Raw genomic sequence first — 14546 nt, 5'->3', positions numbered from 1 at the left:
CCCAAAGCCTCATCCAACCTGGTCTTAAACACTTCCAGGAAGGGGGCATCCACAACCTCTCTGGGCAACCTGTTCCAGTACCTCACCACTCTCATAGTAAAGAATTTCTTCCTTATGTCTAATCTAAATCTACACTCTTTCAGCTTAAAGACATTACCCCTTGTCCTATCACTACATGCCCTCATAAACAGTCCCTCCCCAGCTTTCCTACAGGCCCCTTCAGGTACTGGAAGGCTGCTGTAAGGTCTCCCCGGAGCCTTCTCTTCTCCAGGCTGAACAGCCCCAACTCTCTTAGCCTGTCTTCGTAGGAGAGGTGCTCCAGCCCTCTGATCAGCTTCGTGGCCCTCCTCTGGACTCGCTCCAACAGCTCCATGTCCTCCTTCTGTTGGGGGCCCCAGAACTGAACACACTACTCCAGATGGGGTCTCACGAGAGCGGATTAAAGGGCAGAATCACCTCCCTCAACCTGCTGACCATACTTCTTTTGATGCAGCCCAGGATATGGTTGGCTTTCTGAGCTGCAAGCGCACATTGCTGGCTCATGTTGAGCTTCTCATCCACCCACACCCCCAAGTCCTTTTCCTCAGGGCTGCTCTCAATCTGTTCTCTGCCTAGCCTGGAGTTGTGCTTGGGATTGCCCTGACCCACATGTAGGACCTTGCACTTGGCCTTGTTGAACTTCATGAGGTTCGCACGGGCCCACCTCTCAAGCCTGTCAAGGTCCCTCTGGACAGCATCCCATCCCTCTAGCGTGTCGACCGCACCACGCAGCTTGGTGTCGTTGGGAAACTTAACTCCATCTCAGCATAACAGAACAGGTGTGCTTGGCAGGATCTTTTGAGTTTAGTTCTGAAATTTCTTCTCACTTGGTCTGAGATAGCCCTTACTCCAACTATTAGGAATCCCGTAGAGCTTCTTTTTGTTGTTATGACGTGGAAGGAAAAGGACTCACCCTCATCTTAATTTTTCTTTTTTTGGTAAGATTTCAGTGTATTTACAATTATGGCACGATTATGCGGTGTACAAGCTAGATGTTTTGCAGCTGCTAGAGTAGTAGCACAAACACGTTTGTGAACTGTTTAATGACATAAATTTTATTTCAGCCCCCATATAAATTCACCAAATTAGTAAAATTTTTACGTGGGGAAAAATAAAATTGAAAAAGTGCATTTTTAATGGAAGTATAAAGCTCTCTTAAATAAAAAAAATATTGATTTGCAACCATGTCTTCCATTTGTAACACTGAAAAAGAGAGCAGCCCTTCATGGCTTAGTTCCATTGTTACAATAAAGCTGACTAGCTAGTTCCTGAGGTATTTGAGTGCTTGTACGTAACCTTTGTTTGGAAGTTCCTTGAGTTTAAATAATTATATGATTGGCATAATTATATAAAAGGTGATGTAAGAATAAGGGCAGATTAGCAAGTGTTGATTTGAGCAGGCTGATGGACATAACTCTTAAATGATCTTGGGAGTGTCTCTCAGATTCTACCATAATAAACAATGTTTTCTCTTTTCTAGGCTCACAGCATTACTACAGATCCTTTCAGAGAAATCCTCCAGCCTCAAGGAAGAGATTTCAGATTGCTTCTTAATGCAGCTTAGGAAGAAACAGAACCCCCGTGCACTGAATGGAAGACTGAAATGCTAAATTTGCCAGCTAGTATCTTGTATAACAAAGAACACGTGCAGTATGCTGGTTTCTGCTGAACCTTGCAGTCCTTAGGATTCCTGCATTGCATTCTTTTAAAGTTGTCTGACCAGAGGTTAGGTTAAACATTAGAGCAAAATGAAATAAATGGTTGAGGTGTCTGTTCTGTTTGCAGAGTCAAGACGCTGCTGCTGCGCTTCCTTCTCAGGCTTTCTTTCCTTAGGGAACTGTTATTTTACCTATAGAAGCAACTAAGTTATGTTTAGGCCATGAAGTCCTGTTCCCACTTTTTCATATTTCCTCAGTGTTAAGGATGTTCTATCCAAATATCAGTCTTATATAAAATTTATACTTTTGAACAGCAGTTTGTGGTATCTCCTCTTTAACTGCTGTTTTAACACTTCTCTGTTTTTCAGTCTGCTTATTGCAGTTGGTCTCTTTTAAATATTGTCTGTCCCTACTTTTTCTTCTTCCTTTAGTTCGAGATGGAATTCATTCCTTGCTTCTACTTAATGCTGTTCTAATCATCAGTAACTATGGGAATTGCTGGAATAAAATATATTTACAGGAAGTAACATTTTCCCTGCTGGGCCAAACATGTTTATAAATGCTGAGCAATTGAACCTGCATGCTGACAAGTCGGTAAGACCGTTCCCACTTCTTGAGATTTCTTATGAAATATTACCTGTTATTGTACAAATTAATCATATTTTGCTATATCCGAGCCTTCAGAGTTTTAACATGAAAATATGTACTTAACTGCTGAAAGCATTTCATACCTATCTGTGTGGACCCAAATGGGAAGATCAAAGAGGAGACTGGGATTGCGTTCTGCCCAGAGATCGCAGCCCTGATCAGGTCCCTGGCAATTAGTACTGTGTACAGTCACAGTCAGGGATTCCTCCTTCCATCAGAGAGTCAGCAGTTTAAGTAGATGTGGTTGAAGAGCTGTTGAAGGGGAAAGGGAGGAGGAGAAAAACTTAATTATTTGCCCAAATTGTGCCGTTAAGAAAAGAATCGGTTTCTTCTACCTGGGAATTAATACCAGTCCTCCTGACTTTCAATGAATGCTCAAGGATTGGTAATCCAAGGCAAAGCATTTGTAATATATATTTTATATCTGTACTGTTAATCAGATTTCTGGTTTTTGTAAATGGTCATCAAGCACTGCATTCTTTTGAGTAAATGAAAGCATTTTTAAATTACTTTCCTGGCTTAGTATTTTTCTTCTTTGGCTACACTAAGTTTACTCACTGGTGATATTATGGTATAGTGATAAGTAGTAAGCGATCTCCCAGTCTTTATCTCGACCCATGAGCTTTTTCACCCTGTTTTCTCTCCCTGTGCTGTTGAGGAAGGGGGGTGAATGAGCGAATAGGTGGGTATCTGGCTGCTGGCCAAGGCTAACCCCACCACATTTTCTAATAGGCTGTACAGCTATGATTGTTAGGTGCAGGCACATCAAATATGGACAGTGAATTTCCTAGAGCAAATGTCGGATGCCAAATTTTCCATGTTGCAAGAGTTCAGGTGGGCAGATTTTTGCAGTATTGTGTGTTTCTGTGACCCACCATCACAAGTTATTCCAGATCTTAAACTGCCCCTCTATTCGTGCTCCATGACCTCTGGCTTGCTTCATGTAACGTGTGGTGTGCTGCTAAATGCTTTCTTTAAACTTGCTAGAATTTAGCAAGGAGGAGGCCCTGTAGGATCTAGCCAAACCACAGAACAGTGGGCAGAATCTTCACTTGTGACCTTGGGGCAGGTTGTGGCCATGCAACTTGGGAGTATGCTTTTTCCTTGACACACATATGAATAAACAGGTGTGATGCTTTGATAGCTACTTAGTATTAATGTCTATTAGTTACGTCAACATTTCTGGTACATTCAGAACTGCTTTACAACAGTAAGCTGTGTTCTGGGTGATGGGTGGTGGCCTGCTTTGTTGCAATACATGTTATTATCCTGGCATGGAAGATTTTGGTTTCTTAGAGAGGAGGCAAACTTTTGTATTCTGTTGGGGATAATTCATTCATGTAAAACTTCCCACAGTGAAGGACCCCAAATGGTGGCTACGGACCAGAGCAGTTGTTGCTGTACTGTGAACACCAGGTTGCAGAAACCATAGCAAGGTATGTGCGATTGAGGTGAGCATCACAGCAATCAGTCTGTCTCTCAAATGCCATTAATCTCCTTTACCTGTGTGAGGTAAAATAATCCACAGAAGGATTTGAAGCTGGAGTTCTCAAGCTTTAGGCCTTGAAACCTAGGTTTTTGGGCTACAGTGGCATGAAGTTCAGCATCAGGTCCTAAAATTCCTCTCTGAGGATTGGGGGAGATCACTGAGCTGTTTAGCACTGACGATGTCTTTTTAAATGGAGACATGCTGCGTTATCTTTTTCTTTGTGCAGGTCATAGCTGTTGTAGACTACAAAATGACTTTTATTTTTCCATCCAAGTAACTTCATGTAGAAAGTTGAATCATGCTCTAATAGTGTACATGGAGAAAAAGGGAAGCTCCTCCTAAGAAAAAACCCTTCCTTAACTGCAAATGAATTGTAGTGATTGCTAAGTTAGCAACCAGTTAGTCTCGCTTACTGTGGATGCTGTGTGTTTTGTAAGGGATGGCAAAAATGTCAGGTATATCTTGGCTGGGACAAAGGACTAACGTAAAGAGCACATCGCAGGTTTTCAGAATGTATTGTGTACTTCTCTCTTGTCCTTCTGTTGTATCAGATCCTTTTTAGCCTTGCTTTGCTTTGGGTTTTTTTTGTGGTTTTTTTTGTTGTTTTTTTTTTTTTTTTTCTGGCTGGTAACGATGATTTAATCTATTTCCTTATCGAAGAATCCAGACCTGTATTCTACGGACTAGCAGAAACCTGTGTTGCCATTGTGCCTGTGGGCTGACATAGCCGCCTGACAGGATGCGTGCATTGTGTCCGCATGGGCAGAAAGGCTTCCATTTAGGTTACAGGCTGAGTAAAAACAGATTTGCACTGTTACACACATTTAAAAAAACAAAGATTCACTAACCAGTGGAGTGCCTGCAACTGTGCAACACTGTGCAAATAGCTCTCCAGGTGAAAAAGGAATGCTAATCGTAATCTGGTAGAAAACTCCTCTCTTCCAGAACATCCTCCAAAATTCACTAATGATTACAAGTCTCAGTGACATAATTAGGCCTCAGAGATGCCAGACTTCTCATTTCTTCTTTCTTGGGTATATATTTTACATCTCATTCCAGTGTAGCTGCTGCCTTTTGTTAGCAGCATCACCATTGCCAGCTACTGGCAGGATTTTGCAGTGTTCGTTCTGCTGTATTCCCTACTGCTTTCCCTGTGACTTTTTACCCTGTCCCTGCTGTTTCATTGCTTTTCAGTTTTTTTTTCCTGCAGAAGGAGTTATCAGCAGTTAGGTCTAGTTATTGGCTACATGAAGGCAACAAACTGCAAGGTTTTTTATAAAGAGAGTATAATTACCCAGCTGATCTCCATGTTACAAAGACAAAAGGTGAGCCTCTTCATCCTGCACAGTTACTTCCTTCCTGGCACATCACCTGAACAAAAGAGGGGACTGATGGCTATGTAGCTTGCCTCAGGTGTTTGCAAGACATGCAAGGGTATGTATCTGCTACTTTCTGTCACAAAGCGTTACAAATAACAGCAAGAGTAGCAAAGTTCATTTTGAACTGTTTACTGTGCAGAAAAATGCAACAGTCAGCATTTATGATAAACTGTTTGCTGGGAGATTGCAAGAACAAAGTGCCAAAATTTACTCCCCTCTGCTGACAAGGGTCATCAGCCTTTCCTTAGCTTCTGATGTTCTGAGCTTTCTCTGTTTGTGTTTATTTTAGTTGCTTTGTTTATGCTGTTGGTTGGTATACTAAAAATGCCAGTTTTTAAAAATGTCAGTTTTGATACAAAACAGTAGAAACGTGACTATTGCCATAAGAAGCTTTTGTGGTATATTTAGCGGCTGAAGTTTTGCAAATTGGGTGTAAGCCATGCTGTCTTTTCACCGAACTACTGTTTGACCACGAGGTTTTTGAGCATTGTAGGCTTTGAGGAGCAAGTATTGCGCAGGCCTGTGAAGAACTTCCTCACTCTTCACTTGAGTCAGAGCAGCCAAGTGAGGGCAGGGAAATGGCACTGTTCCCTGTAGCTGCTCTGCTGCCACTAAGTGCTTTCAGGCAGCCTCTGTGCGTGTGTGCTTTTTATGTTTTTGTTTATTTTCCTGACAGAAGTTGTGCGTCAGTGGGAGAGCTCCGCCTCCCACTCTCGTGGCCCAGGTCTGGCACAATCTCCCTGCTGCAGTGCATGGTGGCGGCAGGCAGACCCAAGTGCAGGCAGTGCCGGTTCCACAGTAGGGATCAAGGCTCGAAGCAGGAGGCTGCATGGTGGCGATGCAGGTCATGCAAGGAGCTGCAGGGGGACCCCAGCTGCTGCATGTGGGGGCTGGGGTCATCGCTCTGCTGCTGACGGTTGTGGCCGTGCGCGCCCTGCCCTCCCTGCTGGATTACTGGAGGCAATGGTGGGTGATGAAGCCGATCCCAGGTATCAGGCCCTGTTATCCTGTGCTGGGAAATGCTCTGCTCTTGGAGCCGACGGGAGAAGGTAAGTGCAGCTCACTCTGTAGTGCAGCTGTGAGGTCCCTGCATTGCATGAGGCTTTGCTGGAGGAGACAGCGCCAGTGAGGTGCTTGGGTGGTTGAGCTGTGGCTGGCTGTGGTGAGTTGTAGGGTGTGCCATTTAGGTCTCTTTGGGGCTGTGGGCAACCGGCAGAGGGGAACTGTGTGAGAAGTGGGCAGTGGAGGGGAAAGGAAGAGGAACTGCATAGATGTGGGGTTATTATCAGTCAAAAACTAGCTGGAGGTTCAGTCTGACAGCGGCTTCCAGATGCTGATGCTGGACTTGGACCCGTTTCCAGCTGTTGGCGAGTTGGAGCCTGAACACTGTGGAATGTGTTTCTGCGACAGAGAGGCGTGCTGGGTGCTCTCATAGCCAAGTGCTATTTCACAATGTGGAGCACTGTGCCACCATGGCTCTTAGCTGTGATCCAAACAAAGCTTTTAACTTGCAAAGGAGAAATACTTTAAATTATTTTCCCCCAAGTGAGCATGTGCAAGGGACTTTAGCATGCTGAGTTGCTGGGTCATTTTCAGAATTAGATTTATGTGTTGGCTGCAAAAGAACTTGCCGAGTATTTGCAGTACACCCCTCAACAGCAAACCTTTCTGTTCTCGCATCAGTCGATGGTACCTTCTTTTTGTCAGAGACCACCAGTGTGCTACATGTTCCCTTTCTGTTTGTTACTTGGTTTTGCGCAGAGGCATATTTCTTGAGGAGTCTGTGTTGTGAAAGCGGCTCTGGCTGTGCTGTCAGTGGACCAGCAGACTCTTCTGGGTGGGTGTGTGATGCCCGTGTATGCCAGTCTGCTCTGCGCACATGTGTTCCTGGCCGTGCTGCCAGAAGAGGGAGTGACTGGGTCATGGGAGCGTGGTGAAGCCAAGGCCGAGTACGGCATGGGTCAGTGCTGACACATGCCCCGAGACATGATCACTTTGTTCGCAAGGGTACATGCTCACATCTTTCCTCTGGTTCCAACCCCATATCTAAATAAAGGTATGAGAGATCTTTCTTTGGTGGAAGTGAGGGCAAGCACCTTTCCCTGAAGCTGACTTTGGGGAAGCCAGTAGCAGGATCGTAGTCAGGATGTGTATATGAGCCCGACTGAGAGACAAATTATCTTTTTTCTTTCTTTTCTTCTTTTTAAATCTTCTTTAAAAAACAAACCAAAAAAAGAACATTGCTTCTCTCTAGAAAGCAATTTGATGGAGACTCTTATGTACTATGGAGTCTCTAATCTCCTTTATGACCACTTATTTTTGTTCTTGTTCATTTATCTAAAAATGAGTGAAGTTTGTGGTTTATAATCTTTTTCATTTAAAATGTGACAATTTAAAAAAGGATAATTTCTGGAAAAAAGGATCAGGAAAGCCAACCCTGTCCTGGGCTGCATCAAAAGAGGTGTGACCAGCAGGTCGAGGGAGGTGATCCTACCCCTCTACTCTGCTCTTGTGAGACCCCACCTGGAGTACTGCGTCCAGCTCTGGGGGCCCCAGTACAGAAGAGACATGGAGCTGTTGGAGCGAGTCCAGAGGAGGCCATGAAGCTGATCAGAGGGCTGGAGCACCTCTCCTGTGAGGACAGGCTGAGAGAGTTGGGGTTGTTCAGCCTGGAGAAGAGAAGGCTCTGGGGAGATCTAATTGCGGCCTTCCATTACCTGAAGGGAGCCTACAGGAAAGCTGGTGAGGGACTGTTTATGAGGGAGTGTAGTGACAGGACAAGGGGTAATGGGTTTAAGCTGAAGGAGGGTCGATTTCGATTAGATGTTAGAAAGAAATTCTTTACTATGAGAGTGGTGAGGCACTGGAACAGGTTGCCCAGAGAGGCTGTGGAGGCCCCATCCCTGGAAGTGTTCAAGGCCAGGCTGGATGGGGCTTTGGGCAATGTGGTCTAGTGGAGGGTGTCCCTGCCCGCAGCAGGGGGGTTGGAACTAGATGATCTTTGAGATCCCTTCCAACCCAAACCATTCTGTGATTCTATAGCAGAAAGAAAAATTACTTTTCATCTGATGGTGATTTTATTTATTGATATCAGTAGACAAATGCTGGAATATTGTGATATTTTAATCATCATGATAGGGAAAAAATACACACACACAAAGAAAGCGAAATAATCTGACGTTCTTAAGCCCTTTGGATGAGGTGTCATTAGAACTTTGCCTAAGACTAGTGAATGCTGTATTTGGGTATCTATTAGGAAACTATGCTTTTTCCTTTTTTTCCCTTTGATTTGAGGACCTTTGAATTTTCAACTCTGCAGAGGCCTCGGAGTGATTTATTGTTTAATCTGTTTTCTGAAACTGCAAAGGCATGTTTAATCCTTGAACATCCTGATAGTGGCCGCCTCCTCTAGAATTGCAGAATGAACCTGATTGCCCTCTGTGATGAGATAGCTGGTTCTGTGATCAAGGGAAGAGCAATAGATGGTGTTTAATTTGATTCAGCGAGGTCTTTGATACTATTTCCCATGCTTTCTGTATAGCTGAACTGACAAGAAGTGGATAATAATGTGGGTGGAGAATTGGCTGAATTGCTGAGCTCACTGGTAAGAAGTGCAACTGGCAGCTGGACATTACTGGTATCTCTCAGGTGGTCCATGGCATAAATAAGTCTGTGAGTCTTTTTGCCCTTAGAGATGGGGACATCTGAATTGCCAAATCTACACTGGCCCCATAAGCAGTCATTTACCCTTCAGTAAGATTTCTAAAAGTACAAGAGTGTAGTTTAATCCTGGAGCAGCCAACTGTCAAGAGCTCCTGATAGAATTGCACGCCGTTACTGGTGGTTAGGGCTGTGAGAGCATTTAAGCAGGTTGGAGTAAGAAGTAATTTGTTTGCAGACAAACGATAACGGTGTAAGTACCCCAAAGATTTTCTTCAGCAGTCCAGCTATCAGAAATTAGACATTTCAAACTATACTGGTTCTTGCGCAGTGCTCCGCAATTACTGTGCATGACATCACTTATCACTTATGCGTGCACCACAAATGTAGTCCCTGTCAATGAGGTCTCAGCTGGGAAAAATCTTGATTCTGTACTTGGAAATTAAAGAAGTGTCTTGATACAGCATTTTGGCTAGTGTCAGATAAGCCAAAATGTAAGTATAGTCTTGATAAATTTTGGTTTTGCTCTAATTGTTACAAAGAGCATTGCAATACAGAAGGCCCACGCTGCAGTGCTTTGAGACTGCTTAAATCAAACTGCCTTATCTACAGCTAGGAGGGGTTTCTCTAGAATAGAGTGCCTTCAAGAGTGCAGCCATAAAGAAATGCTTCTGCAGTACAGCTAATGGATAGGTGCAAAATACATTGCTTGGTCATAGTAGCAAGATAAAACTACAACAAAAACTAATTACAGTGCATATGGTAAAAACCAGTTAATTACAGAAGTCTTGCTTATTCAGCAAAACTCCCATTTTTAAAAATTCTAATTGATTTCTTTCATTCCAGGATTTTTTAAACAGCTACAACATTACGTTGAAGAGTTCAGGAGTTGGCCGTTGTTGAAACTTTGGATAGGACCATTACCTGTCATGATTTTGTATCACCCTGACAGTGTGGAGGTGAGTGTGCTTGTCTCCTGTCTATTCTACTGTCATGCAAAGCAATGTCCAACCTATTGGTTTCTATTCTCTGAATGTAGTTTTTGCAAAAAAGGGCTTGGACTGATTTCACTTGAGATTGTCCTCTGACCCAGTGCTAAAGAAAAGCTGAAAGCAGGTGAATATTAACAGCCTAGTCTTGAAAAAAAATAAATAATGGAGATGGCCAGCAAATGAAAGTACCGATTCAGTATTTATACAAAGCTTTATACAAAGAAGCATCTCCTCTAACTTTGTTTTCACATGTGTGAAAGTTCCTCCCGAGATCAGAATGGTCAAGCAGATAGCAGGGAAGATGGGACCATGGAATTAAGGGGTAGAACATTATGAAATGCAGGTTGTGTTGCTTGTGTCTGTTTGACTGACTTCTGTATTAGAACTTGGTGGGTCTGTCTTTGATGCCATGAAATGTAGTCATTAGTTTTGCTACTGACAATGATTGTCCCTGAACTGGAAAGATGGAGTTGTTTCTTTGTTGGGGTGTTTATTGAAGAGATGATACTTCTTGTGAGTTTGGTTAAGGTGTTTTCTCTGAGCTCTGTCTGTGACTTTGTAACACAGATTTTGCTTTTTCAGAAAGATAAGGGGTGTGGGGGTGGTAGTCTGAGTATTTCATTGTTTGTCAGGATTGGGATATTTACTGAAAGACTTGAGAGTGTGAACTCAATGTCCCCCCTGTGTACCAGCTTGTACTGAAATATTGTGCATTTTACTGAGACTCAGGGTATTTTTGTGGAGGAACTCAGGTTGCATAAAGTAATCTCAGCTGAAGAAATCTCTCTCCATCTAACAGTTGATGTTTTTTCCTCACCTTTCATTTTTATGGCAGGTTATCCTGAGCAGTTCGAAACACATAGAAAAATCGTACCTGTATAAATTCCTGCACCCGTGGCTGGGCACTGGACTTCTGACGAGGTATAGTGAAATGCAGGTCCATTGCTGTCTTTTTGAAATTCACAAGGTTTATGATAGGAAGAAGGCTTGGTGGCAAGAATGCTGTGTGTATCTCTGACAGAGATGTAGGTGATAGCTGTAAAAGACTTATTTCTTGTGATGGTCTTGGTTGCTCTTTATCAGCTAATGTCCAATAAAAATCTTTTGGCATTATCTGTTCCTTGGCAAATTTGGCTTTTGTTACTTTTTTGCCCAGAGGCTTCAAATGAATGTGAGTTTTGGGAAGCTGTATCCTGTGGCAAGTGGTGTCATTTAGTCTGCAATGCTACATGCTGGATGTTCTGAATGTTGTGATGCATGTTCTGTGGTTGGACTGTGGCAGAACTCTGACTCTGTGCATTGCTTATCTCGGTGATGCTGCAAACCAGTAGGATGGGCCTGAGGTTGGTGATGCTTTTGGGTAGGATGGGAGAGTATCTGCATCCTGTCCTTCATTTCCCTCGTGAAGTGGAGGCTGATAAGTGAGCCTGGGTAAGGGCACAAGTCAGGAGTGAAAAGAGGGAAGAGCAGTGATGTAAGGGTTTGGTGTCCTCCAGTCACTGGAGGGTCAAGGGAAGTTTGGTCTGGATGCTACAGATATTCAAGAGTCAGGGCAAGGCGAGTGTAGAACGGCTCTGGTGCCTTTGTGCCTTCTCTGTGTTTGTGCGAGAAGGTCAAGGTTCCCCTGTTAGCAGTGGAGCTTTGTTGCCTGTTGGGAGCCCTCAGAGGTGAACTTGTGCTTCATGATGGGACCATGGTGTCTTAAAAGCCAACTGTGATCATGTGGTGTGGGAGGCAACCGCAAGGCTGTATTGCCTGAAGGCTTGTTGGCATGTCCTTTTGTTGAGAGCAGCTATAGAAATGGTGGGTTGTGCTTTGGAGAGAGCTGGAGCAAGAAATATTTCCACTTTGCTCCTTCTGAGAAGTGCTGTGGACAGCTTGAAAAGTCATCTACAGCGTGTCCATCTGTGAAGGTGTTCCAGGCCGCAGTTTTTATTGTGTACTTCCTGTGGTGATGAGGCTTTTATTTTTGACGTGGAGTTTTTAAGCCTTTCTTCTCCCTGTTAATTTTGCAGCACCGGAGACAAGTGGCGGTCACGGAGGAAGATGATAACTCCCACGTTCCACTTTGCAATCTTAACTGACTTTCTAGAGGTTATGAATGAACAAGGAGGTATTTTGTTGGAGAAACTTGAGAAGCATGCTGACAAGGAACCATTTGATGTCTTTCTAGACATCACTTTGTGTGCCCTTGATATCATCTGTGGTAAGTCGTCTTCAGTTATTGTGATGGGGCTGTGAATGCCGCAGAGGCTCATGAGACCAGCTGTGCCATGTTGTGTGAGGAGATGGTTGAAGAGGAATGTCCCTGCCTATTGTTTGAATGCATTTCCATCCTCCCCAGGCCATCCTTTCTCTTAGGGTGTCTTGTGTGCATCTGAGCAGGTGAGTTTGTGGGATGGGCAGGGCAGAGGTAGCAGTCTGAAGTGAAGTTGTGTTGAGGACCAGGGCTCATGGGCATGGAAGCATAAAGAGAACTCATCACCTGGAAAGGGATGTGTGTATTCACCTGTCAAAGGGATGGTGTGGTGACAGAAGCTGGGAGCAGTAGTAACTTACTGTGTACAGGGATTCTGCATTTCACTTTGCACTTGTGAACCATTGATGATCTCCTCCTCCTAGAAACAGCGATGGGCAAGAATGTGGGTGCTCAGGAGAATAAGGATTCCGAGTATGTTCGTGCTATCTACAGGTAAATGGACATTTTCCTTGGCTACTTTGTAGTTGGGCTGGAGTTGATTCTGCTGGTGTCAGGAGTTCATCTGCTGTGAGCCAGGAGGGAGGGTTGGGGGGGGTCGCAGATGGAGGTAGAAAGCCAAGAAGGCAGGAAAAGCTCCTGCAGATTTTGATGCTTGTTTGGTATGACTATATGCAATGAGAGGCTGAGGCTTTGAAGAAGTGTCAGCTGCTGTTCAGTTAATCCATTGGTACAGGAGGTTAAAAAAAAAAAGGAACTGCAACATTTCATATCAGCATGACTGGCAGAATTGGGAGGCTGCTGGTTTAGACAGCGTGTTAAAGCTGATGCACTGCTGCTCTGTAGTTCATGGCAGTATTTACATTATTCAAATTGTATGCGACTTTCCAGTGGATTAAGCAAAGCATGGTCTATATTCCTGACACACTGGTGTGTCAGTCTAGACAAGATGTAGCTGCCTGTGGCATCTCACTTCTAGCTTTTGATGGGTCTTGTTGAGACAGGTGTGTTACAAAAAAGGGGTGGAATTAGAGGGTCTGATTGTTATTGGTTCCTTGGCCTTTCCCAAAGTGTACAAGTGGGCCCAAAGTTGGCCTAAATGTAGTAACTACTCAAAGTCTCTTTCTGCAGCCAAAAGCATGTGCAAGAGCTGCATAGCAATGACAATCAGCCCTCCAAATGTACTCCAGTTGTGTTTGAGCATACCTGAAGTCTCATATTCTTTATTTTAAATACTTTTCATGTGCTGTCTGGCATCTGGACAAGTCAAGTAGGAATGTAGTGCTTTCAGATGGCTGTTTGAGGTCTTGGGGCAGATATTTTGGAACCTGGCATGAGTAGTCTTTCAGGTTATACATGTCTTTTCAATATGAAAGGTCAATGCTTTAATGATGTGGAGTGGGACTGGACTGGATGACTTAATATGTCTGTTTCAACAGGATTCCAACTAAATGAGAATATGCTCTCCTTCTCAAAGATCAGTGCTTAAAAATTTAAATCATGGTGATGCTGGGACAGGTGACAGAAATTTTGAGATGGTTTAAAGTCAGGAAACAAATATGAACAGCCTTCCCTTCAGATGAATGGGTTTAAACCCACATGATATGGTTAAGTTCCACTTTGTTGGGGGGAAGTAGAACTTTTTCTTTGGCTCTTGAAAGTGTGCTGTAAATTTGTTTGCTGTCAAGAATTGTTACATGATGTAATTTTTGTGCCCCTAGGATGAGTGATCTAATCCAACAGCGACAGAAGAGCCCTTGGTTGTGGCCTAATCTTGTATATATGCTGTTCAAGGAAGGAAGAGAACATGAGAGGAACCTCAAGATCCTTCACAATTTTACAGATACGGTATAGGAATGGTTTTTTATTATTTTTAATAGTACATTTTAGTTGTTGAAGCAAAGTCTTGCACTCAGTAGAGAGTTTCCAAACAGAAGTGAGGTTCAGCCTCCTTGATATGCATCTATTAAGAGGAGAGCTGTCTCTCTGTTGGGATGCTGAGGAATTCCCTGAAAAGAAGACAACAGCTGACTTCCCTGTCAGGAGCTCTGTCATATTTAAGCAAGGGACCATACTACTCCAAGGGAACGACAGGATTTACAGGTCCCTGACAACCGAAACAAACAACAGGAACTCATTGAACTTTTGTTCTGCCCCAGATGCTCTATCTCTGAATCACCTGCAATAGCTCACAGCCAAGTTTGTAGTAGTAAGTACAGGGCTCTGCTCGGTACCAGAGAGGCTGCTTTCCCTGAAATAGATGTATGTACCCCATGATGTCATTGTATCAATGCCCATGACAAAGGAAAAAATCTCTGAACTTTCACTACATGTAATGAGCCACATTGACTCTGTGTTGTTTTTAAGTAGTCTGTTTTCCTTCCTTTTACTGGGAATTGCAGCAGTGAGGCATGAGAGGCTCTTAAAGAGACCTAAGGTAACACTTGCTCTCTTCCCATGCTGGGCTGGTGCACTTAACATAAG

General features: G+C 43.6%; 2 protein-coding genes across 8 annotated transcripts in view; both read left to right on the top strand.

The window, feature by feature from the left end:
• Nucleotides 1-2853, top strand: part of FAM149A (family with sequence similarity 149 member A) — a 33523-nt gene extending 30670 nt beyond the window's left edge. For all 7 annotated transcript variants that reach the window (XM_054825180.1, XM_054825179.1, XM_054825182.1 and 4 more), the window contains one exon: nt 1520-2853. In XM_054825180.1, coding sequence (XP_054681155.1) covers nt 1520-1593 — 74 coding nt within the window. In that variant the 3' untranslated portion in view covers nt 1594-2853. The remainder of the gene's footprint in view (nt 1-1519) is intronic.
• Nucleotides 2854-5245: 2392 nt separating this feature from the next.
• Nucleotides 5246-14546, top strand: part of LOC129206265 (cytochrome P450 4V2) — a 16781-nt gene continuing 7480 nt past the window's right edge. Inside the window, 8 exon segments of the mRNA XM_054825186.1 lie at nt 5246-5268; nt 5890-6100; nt 6103-6262; nt 9720-9832; nt 10701-10786; nt 11881-12071; nt 12488-12557; nt 13784-13910. Coding sequence (XP_054681161.1) covers nt 5261-5268; nt 5890-6100; nt 6103-6262; nt 9720-9832; nt 10701-10786; nt 11881-12071; nt 12488-12557; nt 13784-13910 — 966 coding nt within the window. The 5' untranslated portion in view covers nt 5246-5260.

The sequence above is a fragment of the Grus americana genome, chromosome 4 (genome assembly GCF_028858705.1).
Source record: "Grus americana isolate bGruAme1 chromosome 4, bGruAme1.mat, whole genome shotgun sequence".
Taxonomy (NCBI): domain Eukaryota; kingdom Metazoa; phylum Chordata; class Aves; order Gruiformes; family Gruidae; genus Grus; species Grus americana.
Note: the sequence above shows the minus strand (reverse complement) of the source record. Positions and strands in the feature narration are given on the sequence as shown.